Source organism: Martes martes (assembly GCF_963455335.1).
Source record: "Martes martes genome assembly, chromosome: 9".
NCBI classification, from domain to species: domain Eukaryota; kingdom Metazoa; phylum Chordata; class Mammalia; order Carnivora; family Mustelidae; genus Martes; species Martes martes.
In genome coordinates, this window is record NC_137896.1 from 138439933 (window position 1) to 138464464 (window position 24532).

Consider the following 24532-nt stretch of genomic DNA (forward strand, 5'->3'; position numbering starts at 1 on the left):
ACCTGTTCAGGGTCCCCGTGCGCATGTGGCAACGGCTTTTGTCCCTCTCCGGGGGCGTGTTCTTGACCTTCTCTGTCCGCGGCCACACACTGGCAATATTTGTAACTCACTTTTGTTCTCTCCAGATAAAAATGTGCGGGAGGTGTGAGATCTACTGGAGCGCGTGCATCCTCTTATCTAAGACGGGACAGATGTGTGCTTAACAAGACAAGGAGTTTTTGAATATAAGCCCCCCGAAACGGGAAAAGCAAGGAAAAGAAATATTACTGTCCATTTCTACTGCTCTTACCAATCCCAATCTCCCTGTGATCTTGACGCCTGATTTTTTGTTTATCATGAGGGTTGGGTGCCCATAACCGCATGGCGCTTCGTGGTGGGGGGGTAGTTTCTGTAGCCCCCGTTGAACGCACAGTGACAACAACGCCCTGGCCCTGGGAGCCCAGACAGTGGAGGCGGGCACAGCCCACTGGGGTGCTCTTTCCCGGAGCTGGAGCCAGGGCGGCCGCGTCGCAGAGTCGGGGTCGTCCCATGTGGGTCAGAGATGTGAAGGGGCTGCGTAAAGGGGTGGTGTAGTCCACAACGTGTACTTTGTTTCGTAGAAATGATAGCGCAAGGATTCTTGGGTAAGGTTTAAAGAGGACAACAGCCAAAGGTCTCGTGTTGTTGGCTGTGATCTGCACGTAAACCCTGCGGTGTGGGGCCGCGGCTCTAGTCTCGGGCACAGAGCCAGCAGAGCAAGCCGCCGTCCTCCTCTGGTGCTGATTCCTGGGGAAACAGCAGGAGCGCGGCCGTGGGGGGTCACCCAGGACAGCAGGGAGGTCAGTGCAAGAGCAGCCGGAGGAAAGTTCTGGAGCGGAGAGTGGAGCAGCAGCAGGGGCCGGTCCCACAGGGCTCATGGGGCCTGGCGGGCCTCTGCGTCCCACTCGGAGTAGGAGGGGCTCCGGGCACCTTGGTGGCCGCAGCGGACGCGAGCTTCCAGTCCCTCCAGTTCCCGAGGGGCGAGGGGGAAGGCGGGCGGGCTGGGTCGGAGGTGAGGCGACAAACAGCCCATCGAGGGCAGTGGGGGGGGGGGAGGGGCGCGGGTGAGAAGCCGCCGGTTCCGCCTGCTCTGTCTGCAGAAGAGCAGCTTTACAGGAGGACGAGGACGCAGGCTGAGGGCGGGGCGCGGGCGTGAGACCCGCCCCGAGTGCCCAGCAGCGGCCTCTCCTAAAACGAGCCGAGCCCGGCGGGGCGATTCCGAGGGGTCCGGGCGCGCGAGTGGGAAGAGTGTCTGAGGGGCCGAGCGGGGGCCGCATGGGGTGTGAAGAGTGGCGTGTCCCTGGGGCCCTGCGGACTGGGGCCGAGGCCTTCCACGGAGGGGCCTTTGGAGTCTCGAGGCTAGTTGGGCTCCGGGCGCGGGCGCAGACGGGGCGGCAGGACGGCCGGCGCCGCGCGGGTCGTGGGCCGAGCAGCCCCCGCAGACCTCGCCGGCAGGTGCGTTCGCGCCGAGGCCGGTCTCCGGAGGCCAGTCGGCCCCTGCCGTGCCAGGCGAGAGCGCGCCCGCGGGGCCACGCGCTCGCGGGACGGAGGCGGTTCGGGGACGGGAGGAGGCGGGCGCGGCGGCGAGGGCGGCGTCCGCTCTCCGGAAGGAGCCCCTGGACGCGTCGGTCAAGAGCGAAAACGGCGTCTCTCCGTGAAGCGGGTTTCCGGTCACGCTCTGGCCTCGGGCGGGTCCCTCCCACCCGGCTCCCCGCGAGAGCCGCCGCGCGGCCGGACGCGCAGGGGGGCCGGGGCACGTTGCGGGCTGTGCCCGTCTGGGGCAGAAGCGCCCTCGTCTCAGCTTCCTCGGGAAGGAGAGGCCCCGACCCCAGACGCGCGCGCTGAGGCTTCGGACATCTTAACAGCAAACTTCTCAATTCCTAAAAAGCCATTTTAAAATACATGCACAGTTTATGGCACAAGAATTACATGGCCCTTGTGGCGCGGGCGCGTTCCCTTGGGATGACCTTCCTTGACCTTCTTCCGCGGAAGCCCGGCCACGGAATGCGGTCAGCACAGAGCTTCCGGACCCCCGGACACAGCACCTCACACCCACGATCCCGCCACGTGCTGGCGTCTTCCCGCAGCCACGCTGCCCTTCCTCATGCTGTGGAGGTTTGGTCGCCTCTGTCATGCCTGAGGAAGCTCCTCGAGAGGGTGACCCAGGTCACGGCTTCCACAGGGCATTTGCACGTCACTGGGGAGGCAAGCCATCGAGTAAATGACTTAATGAACGCGTCAGAATCGTTTGCTTCTACAGCACAACCGTGAAAGGAGCCTCTGAGTGGGAAGGGAGGCTGTCGGGTGGGGTCGGCGATGACCGGCGGGGGCAGCAGGGCGCCTTCTCTGAGCTCCTCTCCCTCATGTAGAGAGGGGATTGGGTGAGCTCACCGGCAATGAGTGAGTTTGGAAACTCTACCACCCTGGGCGGGGAAGGAGGCGAGGACGGGCATGAGCTTTCGGACGTCCCCTTGCGTAGGGCAGAGCGGCTGGCGGCCACAGCCTCAGCGAGTGGCCCCGGCTGTCGGCCGCTCCGGGCATGTGACATCGATCCCACCAGGCCTCCCAGTGGAGCAAACGTGGTGGCACGTGCAGAAGGAGCGGCTCCAGTGCCGTCCCGCTGCCCGACACAGGCCCCGCCACCCAAACCGGGGCCGTGTGATGACCGAGTGCACACCTGCGGGAACACGGGCCTTCGTGGCCCCACCTTACAGCCGAGGACCCCGGAGTTGATGGGGAGCGACACCTGCCGTCTTCCCACTCATGTTCACGCAGAGCTGCTCGAGCACACCGAAACCTCTTCCAGAGCAAAAACTGAATATTATGTCTTTTAAGACCTGGGCTGTTGGGGAAAGGAGATGCGGTGCCTGCTGGTTATTCAGGGCCTGGGCCTCTCTCCCTCGCAACTCTGGGGGTGCGTCTGGGCTTCCTGAGTGGCGGGCCCCCCTTCCCTCTCCACTTGGCTGTCTGTCACCGCTCCTCATCCCGAGAGCACATCCAGTGGTCCCCCCGTCACGGGCCGTCGCACTCCCACGCCTGAGCCGGACCAGGACGGAAGAGGGCAATCAGCCTCGTGCCTTTCAGTCAGGGCGTTCTGGGGCCAAATAGCTTCGAGTGTACATTCCTCTCCAAAATGCCGTAACGCCCAAGGAAATGTGTAATTCTGTTTGCTGGATTTTCTGTGTTTGCTTGTTCAAAATTCCTGACTTAGCAAGGCCCCTGTGTGTGTGGTCAGGGCCCGCCGAAGCCTGCTGGGCGATGGGCTGGGCGGCCCGGGAGGGGGGCAGGTCCATCCCTTCCCGTGCTGGCACCTGCCACGCACCCCACACCGAGCGCATCCTGAGTGCCCTTCGTCGAACGTTTCCATCCCTGTGATTCATTCTGGCCTTTCCGGGGAGACGGGCGTTTCTCCGTCGCCTTCCTTCCCATCAGGGTGATCCGCGGCGACGTCCAGCTGTAACCTCTCCCTGAGCTTGTTCTGCTTGTTCCCCTTTTCGTGTCGTGACAACATTTTCTGCCATTGAAAATGCCTGTCCGGGGACCTCGAATGGTGTGAGTTTTGGGGCTAAGTAGAAGTAATTTAAATTTGTTCCATTGCAAGCATTTGGGAGCTGTTTGTTTTCTTTAGAAGGTCACAGCTTAAATTTAGTCAAGATGTTTCAGTCACACTAACAGAGACCCCCACGCACCTGGCAGTGGTTCAAGGTCTGGGTCTTTGAAATACATGTGGCAGGTGACAGTAAGCATCAGGGCTTGGGTCCCCTCCACTGCCGTGGGGGTGGGGAGGTCTCTGCCGCTCCCTCCTGCTGCCCCGGGAGCAGAGAGCGCCGAGGCGCCTGCCTCCAGGCCTCCGGGCTGGGACCCTGGCCTGGCTCGGCGGCCCACCGCAGGGCGACCTTCCGAGCGACTCACCTCTGCGGTTCCTTCTACAAGGCGGGCGGCGCCGGCCCCACCTGGAAGTTCAGACAAGGGTTCGTGAGTCTGTGTCTGCGCCGTGCGCACACCTACGCATCTGTAAACAGAAGAACAAGGTGTGAGGCAAGACGGTGGTGGGAACCGTCGAGGCAGCCTGGAGTGTCCTCCCAGGGGCCTCCGCAGGGAAGAGGCTGACGGGGGGAGGGAGGCCCAGAGCAGGAACACACGATCAGTGCCTCACGTCCGACCCAAGTCCAGCAACGAATGAATGAAAGAAAACTTCTCGTGTTAGAAACTCCAAAAACCAAGATCAAAATATTTCAAAGATAAAAGGATTCCATCTTCCTAATATGTCTTTTTCTCTCTCTTGTCTAATATGGTACAATTTTAAAATACTTAAATCAGACTTGCAAATCAGCCTTACAATCACCCACTGAACGTGTCCGTCAGCCCGTCAGACTCCCAGCAGCTCGTCCCCATCTCCGACTCCCACCCTCGCCTCCCCACCTTCCATTTTCCCAGCTGGCATGTTTTGATCGTCCTAGTCTCTGTCGTTTCTCTACTTTTCAAACTATCTTGAATTCCTGCTGCAGTTCTCTTGCCTTTTTTGGATGACACGTGCTTTATGACGAGAACGTAATGGAAACAGGCATTTTGGATTCAGGGCACCCCATTGTGGGTCAGAGTTGGGCAGGGGACGTTGTGAAAGGCGCCTCTGTCTTTCCCGCATTCCCAGATCCAGGCCAGACCCCCGAAGTCTTGGGCGCCTGTGACCCCAGATTAAATTTCAACTCTCCTGGCCACCTGAGAGTTACAGTGGCACGAGGCTGAGCCCACGCCACCCCAGCTGGTTATGGTGGTAGCATGCGGTGCTGTCCTTTCTGCAAACACTACATCTCACACAAAAGCCATTTTGGTTCTTCCCGATTGCGGTGGGTCAGCCATGACCTTCGCGTCCCCTTCAGGGAGACCAAGACGGTGGCCTCCGATCGTGGGAATGACCGTCTCAGAAGCTAAGGCCTCCGGGTACGTAAGAGGAGCCTCCCGTGTGGGCCCTTCGTCCACACTCAGGTCTCGGGACACAAAGCCCGTATCCAGCAGACATTTCCTGGCCCAGGTGCCAGGTGGCCAAGACCGGCGCTCCCTCGGGCAAGGCAGTGCTATGCCTGAGCAGCCGCGATGCGGGAGACGGGACGTGGACGTGAGTCAGGGGCGTTGCTTCAGACCCTCCCCCTTCCTCGCTGCGCGGCTCCTAGAAGTCACTTGTGAACTTGTGAACTTCAGCTTTCTTATTTGGAAAGAGTCCCAGGAGGATGCGGGCCTCACAGGACTTCTTTGGGGGTGGAGGCGGCGGTGGGGGCAGTGGCAGAGCTGGGCACTTAGGACCCTCGTTCCACAGGCCGGGACACAGGGTCCGGCGCAGAGTGACTTTCCAGAGCCCAGAGAGCAACTTCACTGTGGGCTGAGCGGGAAGCCAGTGCACCCGGGCCCTGGCCTCGGCCCCTCCAGTCGCTCTCACGTGCACACAGACGGATTTCCAGGTCGCTGTCCACGGGCAGCCTTCGGGCTGGAGGGTAGGCACAGAGGAGGACTCGGTCTAGACACCAAAGCCGTCTGATTCTCAGCTCATCAAAATCACGGCTTTCTGGTGAGGCTTACTTACTCACCCGGGGAGCGATGGCCGCTTCCGGGAGCCAGGCCAGCTGCTGGTAGAGACCGTCCTGTCTGCGGTGGCCCCTGCCCTGCCGGTTTCCTCTGACACCCGCGTCCCGCCGTCCCGCCCTTGAGCGGTCCCTCTGCAGAGACCGAGGGACGTCTTCAGTGCTCGGAGTGTCCCTCCAGCAGCAAACAGCGGAGGCAGGGGCAGGGGCTACAGGAGCAGTGAGGCCAGCGGACAGGCACCGACCGCCCAAACCGGGGACCGCTGGAGGGAATGGGTCCCCACATGCTAGGAGCTGTTCCCGCGGGAGAGCCTGAGGAGGGTCTGTGACTTCCAAACGTGAGGACCGCGCTCGGGTTCCGTCCTCCGCACGGGCGAGACCCCAGCCCCGTCTTCTGACTGGAGGAGAAGCGATGCCCCGCAGGGGGCTGACGCACGGAGGCTCTCGGGACTCCCGCCCGGAACAGGAGCACCCGGAGCTCCCTCGGCTCGCACTGGAAGTTTCCGCTGATGCCCGGGCCCAGGAGAAAAGAACAGGCGTCCGTGTTCTCCCAAGGGGTGTGCTGGGGTCCAAAGAGCGAGGCAAGGCTTGGGGCTACCCCACAAGTGCCCGCACAGAGCGCCTCCGCCCCCCTCTGCCGGCCCCCACCCAGAGCACAGCAGCCGACTCCGGAGGGTCCCCGGAGGTCCGCAGACCCCATTGGGCCGTGTCTCTCTGGCAGGGCTGTCATGACCACTCTGAGCCCATGGACAGCAGGGAGGACCGTCCCCATGGGCCAGCGCGAGGTGCCTGCTACTGGCGGGACATGACGAAGAGCCTGACAATCCCCGGGGTTCTTTCTGGAAAAGTCGCTGGTGGGCTCTGGGCCCGGAAAGGAGTTCAGTGAATGACCTCGGAGAATAAATCCTCATGAGCCCAGCGAGGACGGGCATCCCCCGTGAGAACGCGAGCCCTCGGGTCGGACCCCTCAGCCCGAGCAACTGTGACGCGAAGGCTCGTCGGCCCTTCTGGCAGCCAGTTTTACAACCAAAACATGAAGTTTATTTATTTTTGATGTTCTTTAAATTAAAAGAGCTATTGGTCAACGGCTACTTTCCTCATAAAATAAGTGAAAATCCTTGTGGTGGGATGAGGCGAACTCAGTCTCCACATTCCCAGAGATTGGTCCACATCCTGCTTTGGCCATGTACAAGCTGGGCAGCCTGGACTAGTTAGCCCGGACTAGTTAGCCGGGCTGGTTAGCCTGGACTATGTAGCCCCAACCTACTTAGCGTGGACTAGTTACCCCGGACTAAGTAGCCTGGACTAGTTACTTGGCTGTTTATGGCACCTGATCCTTTCATCTCTACAACTGGGAAAATAACATCCGTCTTCTCCATCTTAGGGGAAGACGGCGTTAGAGCAGCAGGTGTGTAAGGGCCTGACGCTGTGCCCAGGGAATCACGCGGACAGATGTGATCAGACCGGAGACAGAGGGGATGGTGCCAAGTACGGGCGGTCACTCACCACCCCTTGCCTGTGGGACTGAATGCATTCCCCTTGTCCCTGAGAGTCACGCTCCTCTTGGAGCCTGTGGGTCCCGGGCACACGGTCCCTCCTGTCACACGTACACCAATGGGTGCACACGTATGTGCACATACAGCCCCACACAGAGAATGTGCAGAAGCGGCACCATGAGCTAGGGAGAGGACTGGATGCGGCGCCCATGCTCGTGACGCCCACACGCTACCTTTGCCAACAGACCACGCCACCGTCCCTGGACCCTGTCTTCAGGATGACGTGGGCGGGGCCGTCCACGGGGGCCCACGCGCGACCATTCACACACACTACGAGTTTCCTGCTCTGTCACCGGTCACACATACCAAACGGCCGGCAGCATGTGACTCTGATCGACGTGTGAGGACACTGAGGTTCCAGCTGAGCTTTTGCATCGACGGGACTCAGCCTCCCCAAGGAGACACGGGGGCGTCGTGGCGGCAGGGCAGACTCTCAAGGCCTCAGGAGCCGTGGGCCATCGAGGCTCTGAGCAGACGGCTCCGGCTCCGGTTGTGTGCTGTCATCCCGGGGGCGAGACCGTCGGGGGCCTCGCCTCTCCTCCCCCGCCCCCCCACCCCGTGCCCCACTGCTCAGATCTCCCCGCGCACTGCGGAGCCTGCAGCAGGGGTTGTCATGGCAACTCGCGCCTCATCCCAAGCCCCTCCCGCAGGCAGGTGGGGCGGCGGGCGGTGCAGAACGTCCTCCCTGCCCTGCGGGAGCCTCGGAAGACCCCCCGCCCCCGCCCCAGGGCAGTGACACCCGTGCCGTGCTCTGGGCCCGAGGATGGGCCCCCAGAAACCCTCCCCACAGCAGCTAGTGCGACGGGAGTGTTGAAATGGCGGCCGGCCCCTTGACCCCTCAGAGACCCCCCCAGTTGTAAAGGTCTCTCTGTTTTCTTTCTTCCTCTTCTCCCTTCCTCCCTTTCCCAGAAAATCTTTCCCGTTCCTCTTTGTAGTTTCCGTCACAAAAGTCATTTTCACACGGGATTCTTTTCCTGAGAAACACCTTTCTGGTGTTAGGCTAGTGAAGTTTCCGGGAAAACTCACTCTGGAACAACCATATCTTCAAAGGACTTTCTTAAAACTCAGACCGGAAATCGCTTTCGGAAACACGGTGGATGCGGTGTCCGCAGACTCGCAGCGCGATCTGCCAGGAGCACGTGGCGCGGGCGCGTCTGCTCACGGTGAGGGGCGCGGGACCCACGCCGCCGCACGGACAGGAGCCGAGTGTGTGCACGGCCCGTGAGCGGACCTGCAGGAGCCCCGACCGTGCGTCCCGACGTGGTGGCTGGGACTCGGCAAGGCCTGCTGTGCACCGACGACCTCCGGCGACGGGGACCCCACCATGTGGGTTTCGGAGCCTGATCTCTGTGCGCCGGGGCAGTGTGCGCCGGCCGGGGGAGGGCTCGCGTGTGTGGCCTCCAGGGTCAGTGCAGGGCGCGCCTTCCTACCAGAGCCGTGGTCTGCTCGGGAGCCCCCTCCCCTTCCTGCGCCTGGGACGGGTGAGGACCCTCCTTGCTCCACTCTCGCCGGGAGCCTGCTGTGAGCGGTCCCTCCCCTCCCTCGCCTTTGGACCCCGCGCCTCCTTCTGCCGACGCCTGCGCGCTGTCCTCTGGCCCTGGCTTTTCCCCTGACCCCTCCCCGTTTGAAGGGGTCCCTTCTATAGAAAAGCCTCCCCACCAGCCCGACAGGGGCTCCGGGCTGCCCCTCCCACAAGCACGACCTTCCCTGCTGCACCTGTCCCCTCAGATCCCACCGCCGACCACAGTTCAATCCTGGCGTCCACTGAGGGCGGGAATCCAGCCCCTTTGCCACTTCCTGCTCTGGGCCCCAACGAGGGTCCCCGAGCCTGTTTTGTCTGTGACCTGGGACTGATGGGGCAGAACCCAGCTTCCAGGATGCCTGTGGAAAGGACGCGTGTCAATGGCAACCTCAGGGGCCCACAGCGATTATTGGCTGTTACTGGATGATTGCTGAGGCCCGGGGCCTCGGGGAGTCACATGTGATAGGAGGGGCTGTCCTCAGCCGCCCGCACTGTGGAGGGCAGGGCACACACTCCGCCCTCTGGGCTTTACACAGGTGCAGGGCGATCACCCATTCCTCCACGAGATGCGGAAGAGGTCAGCAGTGGCACTTCTGTGACCTCGCCTTTCTTAGAGCTCGAATTTATGGCTTTCACTCATATTCCTAATGGGGATCTGAGTGCCGGGGGGCAGGCCTGTCCTATACTACAGGGTTAGAGGCCAGGAGAGGTCAGGCACATGCCCCAGGCAAGCGTAGACCAGCTCACCGGGCCCTGGCCCACCTCATGGCTGCCCGGGCCTCTCCGCCCCCACATCCCACTTCCTGCGAGGGCGGGGCTGTGCACACCTCCCCTTCTGGGCAGAGTCCCCCTCGGCACCCAGCCTGCGCCCCACACCCTGCGGCTCAGCCCACTGACAGCCCCACGGTGTCCTCGGGCCGGCCTTCCCTCAGAGCAGCTGGGGGCGGCACCTGGGGCCAGCAGAGCCCCCACACCCTGGGACAGGGCTCTTGTGTGACCCCAGCCACAGACATCTTGCTGAGACAAGAAAGACATTTAGGACGGACGACACTGAGTGCCACACACGCAGGCTGTAGGGCACCTGCACCAGCTCAGTGGTCCTCGAGGCCTCGTTTGCTAATCAGAAAACCAAAGAACACAACCACCATCCGGGCAGAAAGGATGAGACCATACGTCCCCGCATCCGTATGTGGCACCAGACACTGAGCTGTGTCACCGCTCAGGCCCCACCCACACCCCCCCCCCCCCGCCAAACCAGAGCCTGCGTTCAGATGAGGGAGTGACACATAACCCGGGAAGGCGCCTGGGACTCTGAGCAATGGGTTCCAGGTCAGGCTGGGCCACAGCAGGCAGGAGAGGAAGGTTCTGGGAGGACAGAGAGGTGCACTCAGTTAGGCATGGTACTCAGCTCGAGTGAGGTTCGAGAAGGCTGGCCATGCCTACTGAGAGAGGAGACCCCTCGTGGGGGAGGAAGGCTGGTGTGAGGACATGGAGACCCTGAGGCAGGACTTTCTAGGTGGCCCCGGGCCGCCATCCTTGCTGGGAGCATGTCCCCTCACCTGCAGAAATGTGGGGGCTGCAGAGAGGGAGAGATGGCAGGTCTCCCCAAGAGAGGAACACCGGCTGCTGGTTTGGGCTGCCTCAGGCTGTGGACAGAGCCTAGACCCTCAGTCCTGGGAGGCCTTTGGGGTGGTCATTTGCAGGTGCCAGTCCAGCCTGCCCTAGTGACCCACACTTCAGTGGTCCCGGACTTGTTCTTGAGCACAGGGGTAAGGTGGGACCCTCCGGGAAGGTGTCTGGTAAGAAAGCCCTTCCTGAAAGTGGTCCTGGGCCCTTAGGGACATTCGGGGCACGTGTCCCTCCTCCTTTCCCATCACGAATGGGGCAAGTTCAGTTCCTGCCGTCTTCTCTTTTCCAAGCTAAAATCTCGCAATGCTTTATTGACTTTTTTCTCAAGTGACATGGTTCTAGTCCTCTTGTCCTTGGTCACTGCAGAACATACTGGAGATTTACTCTTCCTGTCCCTGCCGGAGTCAGGGCACAAGCAGGACCGGCTCGTGGCGGGCGGCGCTTTGCTGAAGCCTCGTCCCATCGTGAGAGGAGGTCTGGCCCCCGAGCGCCCGCTTCTCGGGGCAGCCACGCGTCCCTCTCTCCCGTCTTCCGCGTCCGTGTGGTTCATCACAGTTCGCTTCTCAGTCGGCTTCGTGGCACCTCTCTCTCTCTCTCTTCGCTGCGTCTCTAACTTGTTCTTTCAAGGAGGCGCGGACGGGAGAGGCCCAGTCTTTCCGGAAGGCGCCGGGCTTGGGCGGAGCAGGCGTCCTCTGCTCCGACGTGTCCCCTCCGCAGACCCGCGTCCCTGCTCTCGGGTCCTTGATCTTCAGGGAAGGCTTCCCACGAGGAGTGGGAGTCTCCGGCGGAAACGGTCTCTGGTTTTCTCTCTAAGAGGCTCGGGGTTGGGCCAAGGGCGGGCTCCATCGCTGTGGGGTCTCCACCGCGGGACGCGGGTGGCCGACTGCCGGCTCACAGGCGCCGCGTGTCCGCGCCTGCTCTGGGCCCCCCAGCACCTCCAGGAGCTACAGGGTCCTTTGTGGCCGCCCGCGCCGATCCTCGGCTCCTTCCTGCCGTCCGCCCGCCCCGCCTGCCTTGCTCTCTCCTTCTGGACTCGGCGTCCGCCGTCTTCAGCGCTTGCTGGTTCTCATCTTGCCCTCCGTGGGGCGTATGTGCTCTGCATCTTCCAGAACCAGCTCCCAGGGTCACGTCTCGCAGCTGCAGGGTGTGGGCCCCGGGCCCCGCGGCTCTCTGATCGGCCCCTCGCGATCAGAGGGAAACCCCACGGTCAGCACGCGGTGTGGTTCTTCGAAGCCGCTCTGGCTGCGTCCTTGGTGCGGAAGCCTAGAGCCACGCCATTCCCCTTTCCTGCCGTCCCCTTCGCTGCGTCCGTCTGATGAGACGCAAGGGTCCTTGCGGAGCCGTCCCTGCAGATCGCGAGCAGATGAACAAGGGGGCTCCGTCTTCACGCACCAGGGAGCCCGGCGGGAGGGCCGCCCCCGGCAGTGGGCAGGGCAGCAGCTGCTGCTAACAAGGGGACCTGACGCGTCCAGCCGCCCCGGGATGCAAGATAGGCCGGTTCTCATCGCAGCTTGGTGGCTCTTGGTACAGATTTAAACAATGGACTCCCCCTGTTTGGCTCTGTTTGCCTGTTAAATATATATATATATATTTTTGATCTATTTCTAAAAACTTTTGTTAAACTAACAATCTCTGGAATCACTTATAAACGTGACAGAAAAAACCGAGGAGGACGGGCACAGCCCACCGGAAGGCTAGAACTCCATTTTTTTTTTAAGTGAGAGATGACAGAGCAGAAAATAGGCTAAAACCTAGCTGGCAAACGGAGGATGGGGCGGGAGGCAGGGCCTGGGGGTCAGGAAGGGAGGGACACGGAGGAGAGACGACAGGGAGCCCACCATCACACAGGACGTGACGGGGCAGACAGTCATCTCGTCTCTCCGGACTAGAACTGAAAACGCTTTCTCTGAGACAAAAGAGAGATTCAAAATAGGAAAGACCCACAAACACGACAACCGGAGGGAAGCCAGGAGGAACAGAAACGGGGAGAAGCTTAGCAGCGGGAACAGGGTCTCAGCTGAAAGGGCGGCCGTGTGGCCCCCGGGCCTCTCCCTCCCTCTGTCCCGAAGACGTGTGTCTCCCGGGGCTCATGCAGGTCCATGAGCCTCCCGAGACCGAGCTGCTTTTAAAGCGCGTCAACCTCCATCGCTTAACTTCTAAGGGTTTCCGACAGTCTGTGGACAGAGAAGTGGACCTGATGTCCCCCAGAGTTGCAGCCTGAGCCTTCCGCTGCGTGGACGACACGGCACGCTCCCACACAGGTCCACATCTGGCCCAGCGGCCATTCTGGCCTCGGGGACTCAGACGGGCAGGGGCGTGTCCGGGCTGGCTCGGGTCCGCCGCTGCCCCTCCCTGGCAGGTGTGCCCTTCAGAGCGGGCTGCGGGCTGGGGCGTGCACGCGGCAGGCAGCTGTAGCTTAGCAGTGAGAGGGTCCTCGTGGTCACGCTAGGTCGCCCATCTGTCTCACGTGCAGTCCACCAGGTTCGTGATGCTGAGAAAATTGGCGTGGCCGAGCCAGCAGCATCTACAGGGAACCCCTCCCCCATCCCCGTGCCGCCCCGATCGGGGACCCTCAGCAATGGGCATGACCCATGGGATACGGTCACCCAGGCCCTCCCACCCTTAGGAAAACCCCACGGGCACTGTCGGGGTGCACGTTCTTGTGCATCTGGCCCCTCCCTGGGGCCACCAAGCACCCCGCCACAGCACACACACACCCTGACAGCCCCGCGCTCCCTGCACACCAAGGGCACGGGGTGCCGGAGGGCTCGGGGCGATCGGCAAAGGTGAGTGCTTCCTCAAGGGCCCCACGCGAGGTCTCTGCATGCTGGGGCGGGACGCCCCCCGCCTCCCCAGGGCGCGGTGCGCGTGAATGCCGCGCACGACAGGACGTTAGAATGCTGGTTTCTGTTGCCTTCGCTCAGCCACACCAGTCACCTCTTGTGTGTTTTTTTTTGCATGGGTCCTCCGAGTCCAATTCCAATTCTGGCTCCGGCTGCCCCAGTCTCTTGTTTAGCTGCTCCACTCTGCTGCTGGACGTGCATGTGCTCCGGCAGCAGGTCCCATGGACACATCCCGTTAAGTGAATGGGACGTCAGGATGTGCTAGGTACGTTCGGCCGCGCCGGACAGGAGCCTACTCCTGGATGTAGCTGGGGCCCCGCAGCGGGCAGCCGTGCGTGTGGCGGCGAGGGCCCCGTCGGGCTCCCTCCGCGGACCAGGAGGCAGCATGACCGAGAACTCGCAGCTGCAGAGCTGCGGGCTGCATGTTTGGAAGCGAGCAGACGTTGCATGCGGCATGAACAGCGGAGCGGCCGCGGCGGCCCCCGCCCCGCCTGCTGAACACGAGCCGGGAGCCGTCCGGACCGCGCCGCAGCTCTGCATGGGGCCCCGCGCCCGGCCCTGCCGCCCTCCCAGGGGACCCCGGGGCCCGAGTCGGGGAAGGGCACGGGGGATGCACACAGCACGCGTGAGGGGGCAGGTGACCCGAGGCTGACGGCAGGCGTGTGAGCCTCTGAGCCGGGCGGCAAGCCTGCTAGAAAGATCCTGTCCATTGGTGGGTGGTGGATGAGGGAGCCGTCCCCGCGGACTGCGCAGCCTGCCACGTGAGCTCTGGGGGCGCGGTCACGGGACCGCTCGGCCCTGATGCCCGTCCCGAGCCACACTGACGTCCACCTGCTCCCACAGCACACGGGTCCTGGATGCTCTGTCCGCCCGGGGTCCCAGGAACCAGAACTCTGAGCGTTAGCCATAGGATCGCGCTCGGCTTTCTCAGTGCCCTGAGGCCCAACCCATCCAGAAACGTGATCCGAATCATCAAACTGAGGGTTTTTAATTCCCATTAAGAGTACCTTTAAAACTCTTTTTCATTTATGGGTTTGTTTTGAGTGTAATTTAAAAAGAAAAGTGCCAGGAACCCAAAGAAAAGGTGTTTTTTGCTTCCGTTACGTCCGTCAGACAGCACGTCTTCCACCTAAATCCTCCTAATGTCATCGTGTCCCCAGTCCACTTAGAAATGTGTAGGTTTTCATAAACCCAGAGTGTCCCACATGTCCCACGAGGAAGCCTGTCGCCTGACGCCTGAGGAGAAAGGGAGGACAGCAGCAGCTCTAGGTGCGGGGGGACAAAGGCAAGTAGCACGGGCAGGGGTGGTGCCCAGCCAGCCCCCTGGTGGCGAGCGGTGGCACTGCAGGTGGTGCCCCCAGGGGTGTACCCTGAAGCCACACTGGGCTTCATGCCCCAGCTCAGAGGGTCCACGGCTCGGCTGTGTCACCAGCCGTTTCTGGCGGGAGGCTGGGTGGGGGACACTGGGAAAACACCGCATACCCGCATGGGGGTCTCTGTGCCCCGCTGCAGAAAGCTCAAAATAGTCATACTTACTACTGAATTAAAAAAAAAAAGAGAGAGAAAATTATTGAATGTCTTACAAGTTAAGAAGCAAATGTAAAATTTTATCTTTCCTTGAGTTTCAGGTAATATATCTAAGAAATTGTGCAGAAATAATGCACACAGCTTTTAAGTGACCTGGTTTCTTTCCATGTGGGGAGAAAATTGCAGAGGAATGGCATAAGAATCAGTATGTGTCATTTTTCCATTAGAAATATCTTTCTTTTGCACTCCTCTGAGTTTCTTTATTACTTCCCATTTATCAGACAAAAAATCAAAATAAAAAATGTATTTACACGACCATATCTCTTAAGGCAAAAAAAAGTATTTTTTGAATTGAACTTTTTATATAAATGAAGCAAAGACTTACATATGTGTCCAGAAACGTTCCAATTTAGAAATACATTTTACTACTAGAGATAATGCCTAATTTTAACATTTTCATGATTTCTTTTAAAATTGAGGGTGATAACTTTTTATCTATTTTTTCAATATATTCTGTTTCTTACTTACTAAGTCCCTTTGATAGAATTGCCGTGGAAGAAATGAGCGAGAACGGCTGTAAGGGCCTGCCCCTGAGATCCTGAGAACGGGCGTCTGTCCCTCTGACACTTGGTGTACTCGTTCCCGATCTTCAGTGAGTCCCGTTCTGTATATTTTTAGCTGCTCTGCTCAAATCAGGGCATGTCTGCAGCTCACCCTTCCAGGGCAGTTTAACGAGGTAGCTCGGCGACCCCCAGAGTCAGTTCAAAACACCCACAGTGCTTTCAGCCTCTGTCTATAAGAGTTTTAAAAATAAGTAACTGACCCTTATCAAGATAAGAGATCGTGAGATGCCTCCAGAAGTTTTTTCCTGTACGTTGATTTTGGGGGAGCTGAGCTCGGTCTCCCCCGGTGGGCCTGCCAGCTCAGACTGGGCCAGACGCGAGGGTCCACGAGCCCCGGGCTGCCGCGCTCAGGGAGGATCGCCTCTCGGTCTTCGGGGAAGGTCACTCCCCAGCAGGTGGATGGAGAGAGGCTGGCCCAAAGGAGACTGGGGCTTAGCCTTCTGGTACCCAGCAGGGACGCCTCAGAGATGCGTTTGGGTCCCCAAGAACAAACGCTTGTGTGTGTGGAACCTGCCTTGGACTCCTTCTGAGGTGAGAACAAGCCTATCACTAACCGGACGATGCAACGCGGTTGACGGGTCTCAGCCCCCGACGTGCAGTGACATGCACGTCAGCGTGGACACATTCAGCTAGAAGAAAATGTCCTGTTTTAGAGGTCTTTCTTCATATGACGATCAAATCCTCATATTTATTTTCAAAAGAGGGGGGCATGATAGCGCATGGAGGAAGCACTTTAAAGATATTCTTATCACTAATTAATCGATGACACAACTTCAGTCAGTGGGTTTGATGATTTCCATTTGGCCCACCCTGTCTCGGGATGGGAGTTCTGTAAATAGGGGAAAACAGCACGGTAGTGGGCTGTGTGTCTTGCTGAGGAACAAATCAGGGACAAGCAAGAAGCACGGTGGTCTGCTGTCACATTCCTGAGATGTGCCCCAGTGCAGAATCGTATGGTTTTCATGATTACGTATTTTAATGGACAGACATTAAGTTATGTTTTGACATTAGGGGATACGTCTCCTGACCTCCATGTGGGTGTGATCAGTGACAGTTCCTATGGACGTCCTAGCGGAATGTTCCCATGGCTGGGGATAGTTCAGAGGAGCCATGAGCACACGGGGCATTCTGGGAGGCTCGGGCCCACCAGTCTCTTTGATGTCTTAGATCTGCAAAAGCTACACAAACCCAGCTCACTCCTACTTGAGAAGGGCTAGTTCCGTGAAATCAGAAATCCAGAAGTTTGTGAATGGTCCTGATTTTTTTTTTTTTTTCAGATTTTGCTTGGATTCTGCAAAACTTAAAACACTGTTTAAAACATTTTTTCATGATTCTCCCAGCGCCATTTTTAAATGTCTTTTTAAGACAGATTTTTCCAGTCAGGTGATAACACGCCCTCCCCCAAATTCTTTTCTCCCAAGGCAAATGCAAGATCACGGACAAGGCACAAATGTTTTTAGCCTTAAATACATCCGTGAGGAGACAAGTCTAGCTCTAAGGTTCCTCGTTCATTATGTGCGTTCTCAGAGTATTTCCACCAAAAAAGCACCTTTGGAGGGGAAGAGAAGCGATATTTGAGGCAAGTGTTTCATGTCACAGAACTCTGCATCTCTAACCATGGGAACTGAAAATAGACTCGGTGCTGTTGTCCCTGGTAACCGGCAGGGAGCGCGGAGGGTGGTGAGGGTCCGCTGCGCTTCCCCGCGGCTGCCGAGGACTTCAGTGCAGAGAACCTGGGCCTGCCTCACGGGGAGTTTCCATGGAAACCCAGTCGATCTCTTCTGCCGTTCCGAACCCCAAGCTGTGTGGCACATGGTACTGTCTGATTTTACCCACGGGGGATTTTGATTGCCCACATGGGCCTCCCTTCATGGAAAAGATGTGCTCTTAGATGGGTAGATGCAAATCGAACTCTAGTAAATCACCCCATTGTCAAGGTCCTGGGGCTGGCTCCGTCTGAGCGGCAACGACCCCTTTTGTTGGGTGAATAATCACTCCATTCACCCATTTCAGAAAATTGTATTTTTGAAAGTTGAGATTTCTTAAACCCAGGAAATCTGTATGTAAATCTAAGAGTTTAAAAAAGCTTCAAAGTCTTGAACAGCAACAGAAAAATGCCTACGTGAAGCTGGTAGAAGGAACCGTTCGGGGCTGCCCTGTGTGGTCCAGAAGCACCACCTACGGATGAAAGAGCTGCATTGCCAGCCCTGACAAAACCGGGAGCCGCCGCGCCAGGGGAAGGCGGCAGCGCAGGGCAGTGGGCCCCTCCAAGCAGGCCTCCCGAGCTCCCGTGACAAGCCCAGGTCCTGGGCTGCAGGGTGCGGGGCGTGAGCAGACAAAGGGGGTGAAGGCTGGGGAGCCTCCCCCGGGAGAAGCTTAGGGCAGGCCCCCCTGAGCTGTGCAGGGGTGTGGCCAGGGAGGAGCAGACGCGGGTCCCCCAGCCTGGGACTGCCCCCCATCTGTGTGACTGGAGCCCCTGACAAGAAGAGCAAACCTTTTAAGAAAGTGAGAGCTCTTTCTGGAAAGGGTTTTTCTTTCCCAACACAGTGGAAGCTCTGAAATGGGCCAAATCAATATTTTGTTTGTTTTCATGGTGATAGAGGACATTTTGAACGCCTCTTTTTTTTTTTTTTTTAACCAGATGATGCCTTTGTAAATGGCTTAAACACACAAAACCTACTCTGAAAATCTTTCTCTCTCTCTTTTTTTTATAATTAGTCAAACCTGATTTTCATTTGCATTAGTTTGGTTATAACGCCTCACTTTAAATCTGAACAGAATATGTCAACCTCCTCAGCCCTCACCAAAAAAAGGCATATTGAAAAATTTCTACTCATGTTAAAATGAATAAATTTTAAATAAATTTGCACCGAGTGCTTAAAATAGGAAGAGTTTGAGGATTTTTTTTTTTTTTTTTAAGCAAAAGGCAAGGCCACGTGCATGTTGTCAGCAAGTAGGAAACCTTTCTGTTTCCTGATACGTTTTCCAAACAGAGACTTGCATGAGATGCGCTGCTGTGCAGCGGAATGATTTTGATTGCTCTCAGACCGCCCCCTCCGCGCGCTCCGGGGCTGGCTCCCTCCGCACGATGGCCCGGGCGGAAAATCACCCAGTGAGGCCGGGTCACTGCACTTAGTATTTAGAAAGCAATTACTTAGCGATCGGCAGTAGAGTCTCATGACCAAACTTTAATTGTACGTAACCAGCTGTTACTTTAACAAACATCAGGTCAAAAATCCAATTCTGGGTTGTTGGTACAGATTCTGTTCTTGGTACAGATTCTACTTTAAAAGCCCCGTTGTTCTGCCTCAAATGCCTGTTTTAAAAACCCTCGCTCCAAGCACGCACACAGGAGCTGTGTGGCCCAGGCTGCCGCTGTCTGCCCGCACAGCGGGGCCCTAAAGCCATCACTGACCTTTAGCAAGATACGGCCGGCACGAGGTGGGCCCCCTGAGAGCTAGTGCTCGCTCCCTTGCTCGGAACCCAAGAGGACATAGACAGCGCCCAAATACCCCAAACTGACAGGTGTGGGTGTCGGCCCGGGACCCCCAGCCCTCCTCCGTGCGGTGCGGGGGGACGTGCAGGGTGCAGGGGGATCCGGTGCTCCCGGGCCCGGCTCGGCGTCCAGCTGCCGCCGTGACTCTCCGAGCAGAAAGCAAGCTGAAATCCGTCACGAGCAGGAGATGCTTAGGAACTATTGGAAATGCGCGATTTTTGTCCTTGCCAGAGCTTGGGTTCTCCCTGGGTAGGGGTGCGGGCACAGGGCACGACCCAGGAGCCACTGCCAGGTGCAAGGAGCTTACTGAGTCCCCTCCTCCCTGGCAGGGGGTGTGGTTTGTTCTGTTTTACTAAATATACAAACTTGATGGAAAAAACAACTTTTTCTTAATTTTTGCCCCTTATTTGTACATTCCTGGTGGGAGAAAACCAAACTAGCTTGAAGGGAAATGTCTCTGCAGCAGCCCCTGACCACTCCTGAGGCGCCGCCCTCGGGAGTGGTATGAAGGGCGGTGGTGATGAGCCTCGGTTTGAAGCACATGCTGTCCCGCTCGGGCGACCGCAGCGTGGTCGTTAAGAACCGGGGACGGGGCCTCGCTGGGCTGCAGCGGGTGTGTGCAGGCGCCACCCTGGCCGACCAGCAGCCCCGGGCTCCGCCACGTCAGCTGAAAAGGCTTTGAGTCCCCAGCGCTCGGCTCCAGGCGGCTGCCCTCACGGGGCTCGGGGCACCCGTTAGCCCGGCTGGCCGAGGGTCCCTCTCCCGATGCTCCGGGGGGTGGGTCACAGCCAGGACAGGCACTGAAATCCGTGATTCTTCTGGAAAGTGCCATTGGGCTTGAAAGGAAGAAGGTAGCCGAGGTTGGCATCCGGTGGCGTCCGGTGGCGTCCGGTGGCGCGGTCCGTGGGCGCAGGTCCCTGCTCCCAGCCGGGGAGCTTCCGGCTCCGTTTGTCTCCTTCGAGTAGGGAGGTGAAGCCGTCAGGAGTTTGCTTTCCTGGATAAAGAAGGGACTTAATTGTCCAGGGCATTTGCTTCCTTTCCAGTAAATTGTGCCCGTCCCGTGTGCTTGATTGCAGGTGCCCTACCCCTGGCTGTGACGGCTCCGGGCACATCACCGGGAACTACGCCTCCCACCGGAGGTAAGCGGAGCGTCCGTGCTCTCCCACCCCCGCGCCTTCTGCACTCGCTCGGTTTGGGCCCGGCTGCACACGGTCTGGAGGCTCGGTCAGCAGAGCAGCGCCGTGCCCCGGGGTCCCTCCTGGGCAGCAGGCGCACGCTCCCGACGGGCCCGGGGTCCGCCTGCGAGAACGTTGCTCGGGTCATCCAGCAGCAGCCTCTCCAGATCGGAAGAGCTCAGGGAACAGACCCGACACAGGCATGTTATAAGGTCCCTGGGACAGTCACGGACCGGCAGGCGTCCCGGCACCGGTGGGGGTCGGCCTCTCAAATAGGAAGTTTGAGCCGCTGGGCGGTCCAGCCGTTCCACGCCAGGAGCAGAGCCGGGGACACGGAGGCGCGCTTTACGGGGCCCCTCGCAGGCCCTGGGGCTCCCGAGGAGAAGGGGTGTCCAAGGCGCGGCCTGGTGATCCCGTCAGACACGCCAGGCCGTGCGCCAGAGGTGAACTGAAGAAGCTTTGGACACGAGGTCTTCACAAAAGTGGGTCAGGGCCTGTGGCCAGGTGCCCCAGCTTCTCGTCCTGTTCCGTTAGCGGCACGAGCCAGGGCCGGGGCAGGGACAAGGACGCTGGTGAAGGAGGACCCGTCCGACGGTGGAAAGCGGCTGCATCAGCAGATACGGACGCCCACTCCCACGACGCCGCTCCTTGCCGGCCGGACCTGAGGTCATGGAGTGAGCCGCCCTACGGTCCAGGAGTCCCGGCGCTGCAGATGCATCCCCCCTAAGAAGACAAAGGAAGAGGAGGGGAGAGAGAGGGAGGCAGGGAGAGGGGAGGCGGCTCAGACAGTGTTAGCCGCAGGCCTCCTACCAGAGAGACGGCGTGTGCCCACCGGCTGCACCGAGGGGGTCCGTGGATGGTGCGGAGCGTGTGGCCCCCCGTGTGTCCCGGTGCCCGTAGTCAGAGCAGGGGACGCTCCCTGGCTGCTAGTGCGGTCTGGACGAGGGACACGGACAGCCCCCGCGGCGGGCGCCTCCCTCACAGAGATCCCCCGCGGGCCGCGCTTCCGTGCTGGCCGTCCGAGCAGGTCCGGGCAGCACCGGGCTGGGGCACGCGGACTCGGACGGCCCACGAGGAGGACTGGATCATGGGGTTATGGAGGACTCTCCGTGCTCATCCTGCCCTCCAGGGCTGTCCCCATGGTGCTGCCGACACTCGGGGGCAGCCGGCAGACTCCAGGCTCTACCCACGGGACGCGGCAGCACCGGCTCCGCCGCTGGTGACAACCTGAGAAGTCTCTGGGCGTCGCCGCGTGTTCTCCGGGGCCACCACCAAACCCCAGAGCGGCCTCGCGGCACTGAGCCGGCTGCGCAGCCCGGACAGAGCCTGCCGCTGAGTGTCGGACGCCGACGAGAGCCCGCGCTCCTGCGCAGGGTGGTAGAGCAACGTGGCTGCTGTAGACTCAGTTCCGTTGGATTCGGTTAAAAACAGCGGCAAGGCGGACCCTTTCCTGAGGCGGCCCTTCCCCGGGCGGCCGTTTCCCCTCAGGCTTCCAGCCGCCTGGCGTGGTCCCGCCACCTGGGGTCCCGAGGAGCCCCTCGCCCCTCCGATGCGTCGCCACGCACACGTGGCAAGAGACCCCAAGGCCAGGAGCCGTGCCCCAGCGTGAAGTTGCGTCTGTGCTTTTCAGGAGCCCCCAGGTGCCGTGGACGCCCCGGGACCGTCTCCCAGGTTCAGAGAGCAGCCGCACGTGGGGGGTTCCAGGATGTCACCTCACGACACAGAAACATTTGCTGAGCGCCTGCTGCATACTGCGAGTGTCACTGAACACTTTGCCTGTCTAGTCTGGCTGTCCTGTGGGAGTACTCTCTTCACCCTGGTCTCCTGGAGGGAGCCCCACAGCAGCCACGTCCCCGCCTGTGGGGGCCCGACTCCCCGGGGCACATCCGTGTGCGGGCGCCCCAGGCCGTGCCCGTCTGATGCAGACGGGTTGCCGGGGGCTGAGGAGGCAGCGAAAGGAGAGGACCAGGGATCGCCCATGGGGCTGGGGGTCCTGGGCACAACCAGGACTCTCCTCAGGCCTCCTCAGCACGGCCGTGGGTACCCACACGGGCACACACCTCTGCGGCCAGAGGGTCAGGGACGTAGAGTCTGTCTGTCCAGCATAGCGAGCCCTCCCGCGGCCCTGCAGACGAGCCCGCCTAGACCCCGTCTGGACACTGCCGGGGCACCCGCCCCGGCCTTGCCTCCGGCCACGCAGGGCAGGGGGCCTGAAAGTGTTGTTGCTGTTCCGAAAGTGCATGAGATCTCAAATCAAGACTCAGACACACCGCGAGCCCCCGCATCAGTGACGGCGAACTGTGGGACATCTGTCCGGGATACGTCACCGTGTAGAGCAGTCACAAATGTCACCCAGGATTCCCGGGTGAGGGATCCGAAAGCGCCGCTCAGAGGAGACGGGCTCCTCCGGGAGGAGATCACAGTCAGGAACGGAGGCGGCGGCGGCGGCCGCAGCGGCAGGCAGCAGGCTCCCCACCGCAGGCAGCGAGGCCGAGCGCGGCGGCGCCAACGGCGAACGGCCCGGACGAAGGGGACGGAGCACATGGCTCGGGCACCCGCAGAACTCGCAGCTGTAGTGGCGCGTGCTAAGTAAGTGGACGGCTTCCAGCCCAGGGACAGGGCTCCCTGGGCCCCCAGGACTGGCAGTCAGAATGGCACCTGTGCCCAGGAAGACGTCTTGATCAACGTGCCCGCAGATGGCCGGAGTGAGGGCGCGGGGACAGCGGGGCGGAGACCGGCGGGGGCAGCACGGGCGGTCAGGGCAGCGGGACGGATGCTGGCGGCAAGGCCAGGCCCCGGGAGCCTCGTGCACACACAGGGGACTTTGGTGCTGAGCCGCAGGAAGGTCTGAAACAGAGCACCTTAAACACGATGTCCCGGAGGGAGAAAGTGGACGATTCCAGGGACGCCTGAGGACGCGCTCTGCCTGTGGCTGCTGCCAGGAAAGGAAGGGGGCACAGGAGGCGTGACCCGGGTCAGGGCGAGCGAGGGCAGGCAGGGCTCGGACCCGCAGGTGTTAAGGCTGCACTGGGCTGGGAGGAGCGTCCCAGGGGCCCCAGGCGGTCGTCTGCCCAGGGCCAAGAACACCCACCGGCTTCAGGTCCCCGAGACCTGGGCAGGAGCACTTCTCCAGGCAGAGATCTCAAGAGCCGGACCGCAGTGTGGCCAGCCGCTGGGCAGTCAGAGGTGGGAGAGAGGACAACCACTCCCCTAGGTTTTACCTCCAAACGCCGGGGCGGATAAAGGGAGAGAACGCAGGCACACCTCCTCTCTCCCGTGTCCCCGCGAGAGGAGACAGGCGTGAGGGGGCTCGGAACGCGTGCCCTTGGAGACCGCAGGGCCCGGCGTGGGGTCCGAAGCCCCAGCCCAGGGCCCAGGGCCCCGCACCTGCCCTCTGCCTGCGGGGCCCTCCTCGCCGGAGAGGAGCCTGGCTGTCTCACAAGAAGGAAAAACGCGAGGACATGGAGTGAGGGGCTGGGGAACAGGCCTCCTGCGGACAGAGCCGCCCCTCCCCTGAGAACCCAGGCGCTGGGAAGGGAGCCCGCGAGGACCCGGGAGGGACACCCCGCCTGCGTCGCCACTGCAGCTCTGGCTGGCGTCCGTGGCCGCGTGTCTGGCATCTCGGGAAAAGGCCTAGTTTCCTGGTTTCAGTTCTTTGCAAGGATCACGGCCGTTCTCTGTGTTCTCGTGCAGAGTCGCGGACAAGCCCGCTGTCAGCCTGTGCGCGCCCACACGTTCGCGACTGCGTTTCTGTCCCAGCCGGAAATTTTCCTGTAGATAAACGGGAGCTTCTATTTCCAAGCTTTCGACAATTAAATGAAGTAATTATGTTCCCCTTCCTCTGCGCCTTCTGCAGACACACTGGAGTCGTAGTTCAGACGGATCCGAACAGACTGCCCCGTCCCCCCAGACGGCAGGGCTCAGGGGAACGGCTCACCCAGAGAGACCAAGGGACGCGTGTTCTCTTCCTCCACGTGGCCCCTTCTCTGCGCCCGGCCGCCCGGCCTCTTCCCACGCAGAGGGGCCGCCCCCAGAAGGACCTTCCTCCCAGACTTGGTGTTCATGGGGAGAAGCTCCGGCCGCCGGGGGACGCGGGGTCCAGGCGGCTGCTGCGGGGCAGAAGCCATGGCCGCCAGAGCCGGCGCGTGCTGAGGCCGTGTCCCTTCTTCAGTCTTTCAGGTTGCCCGAGAGCAAAGAAAAGCGGCATCAGGATAGCACAGAGCAAGGAAGACAAAGAGGACCAGGAGCCCATCAGGTACGCGCAAGGCGGGCAGGGGTGGGGGGGGCCGCCTGTGGGATAAGCGGGGAGGAGGGGACGGGACGGCAGCCACCCAAAGGCCAGATCTGGAACCGCACCCAGAGCAGCCCTGCCGGCGGCTGGACACACCGTCTCAACAGCGGGGGCTGTGGCCCGGGACTGTCCACCTGTCTGGCACTCTGAGTAATGGGACCCCGATCCCTCTCCCATAGCCCCGGGTGAACCCCGGACCACCCCCCCACAAGCCCAGCCGTAGGTAGAAGAAGCAGTTCTCTGACTGGGAGAGGCGGGTTCACAAACGTCTGTGAC

At 60.4% G+C, this 24532-nt stretch overlaps 1 protein-coding gene across 8 annotated transcripts in view; it reads left to right on the top strand.

Moving 5' to 3' along the window:
- Window positions 1-24532, top strand: part of MYT1L (myelin transcription factor 1 like) — a gene marked incomplete at both ends in the record, with an annotated part of 128786 nt that overhangs the window by 81916 nt on the left and 22338 nt on the right. For all 8 annotated transcript variants that reach the window (XM_080812798.1, XM_080812799.1, XM_080812800.1 and 5 more), the window contains 2 exons: window positions 19867-19929; window positions 24137-24220. In XM_080812798.1, coding sequence (XP_080668924.1) covers window positions 19867-19929; window positions 24137-24220 — 147 coding nt within the window. The remainder of the gene's footprint in view (window positions 1-19866; window positions 19930-24136; window positions 24221-24532) is intronic.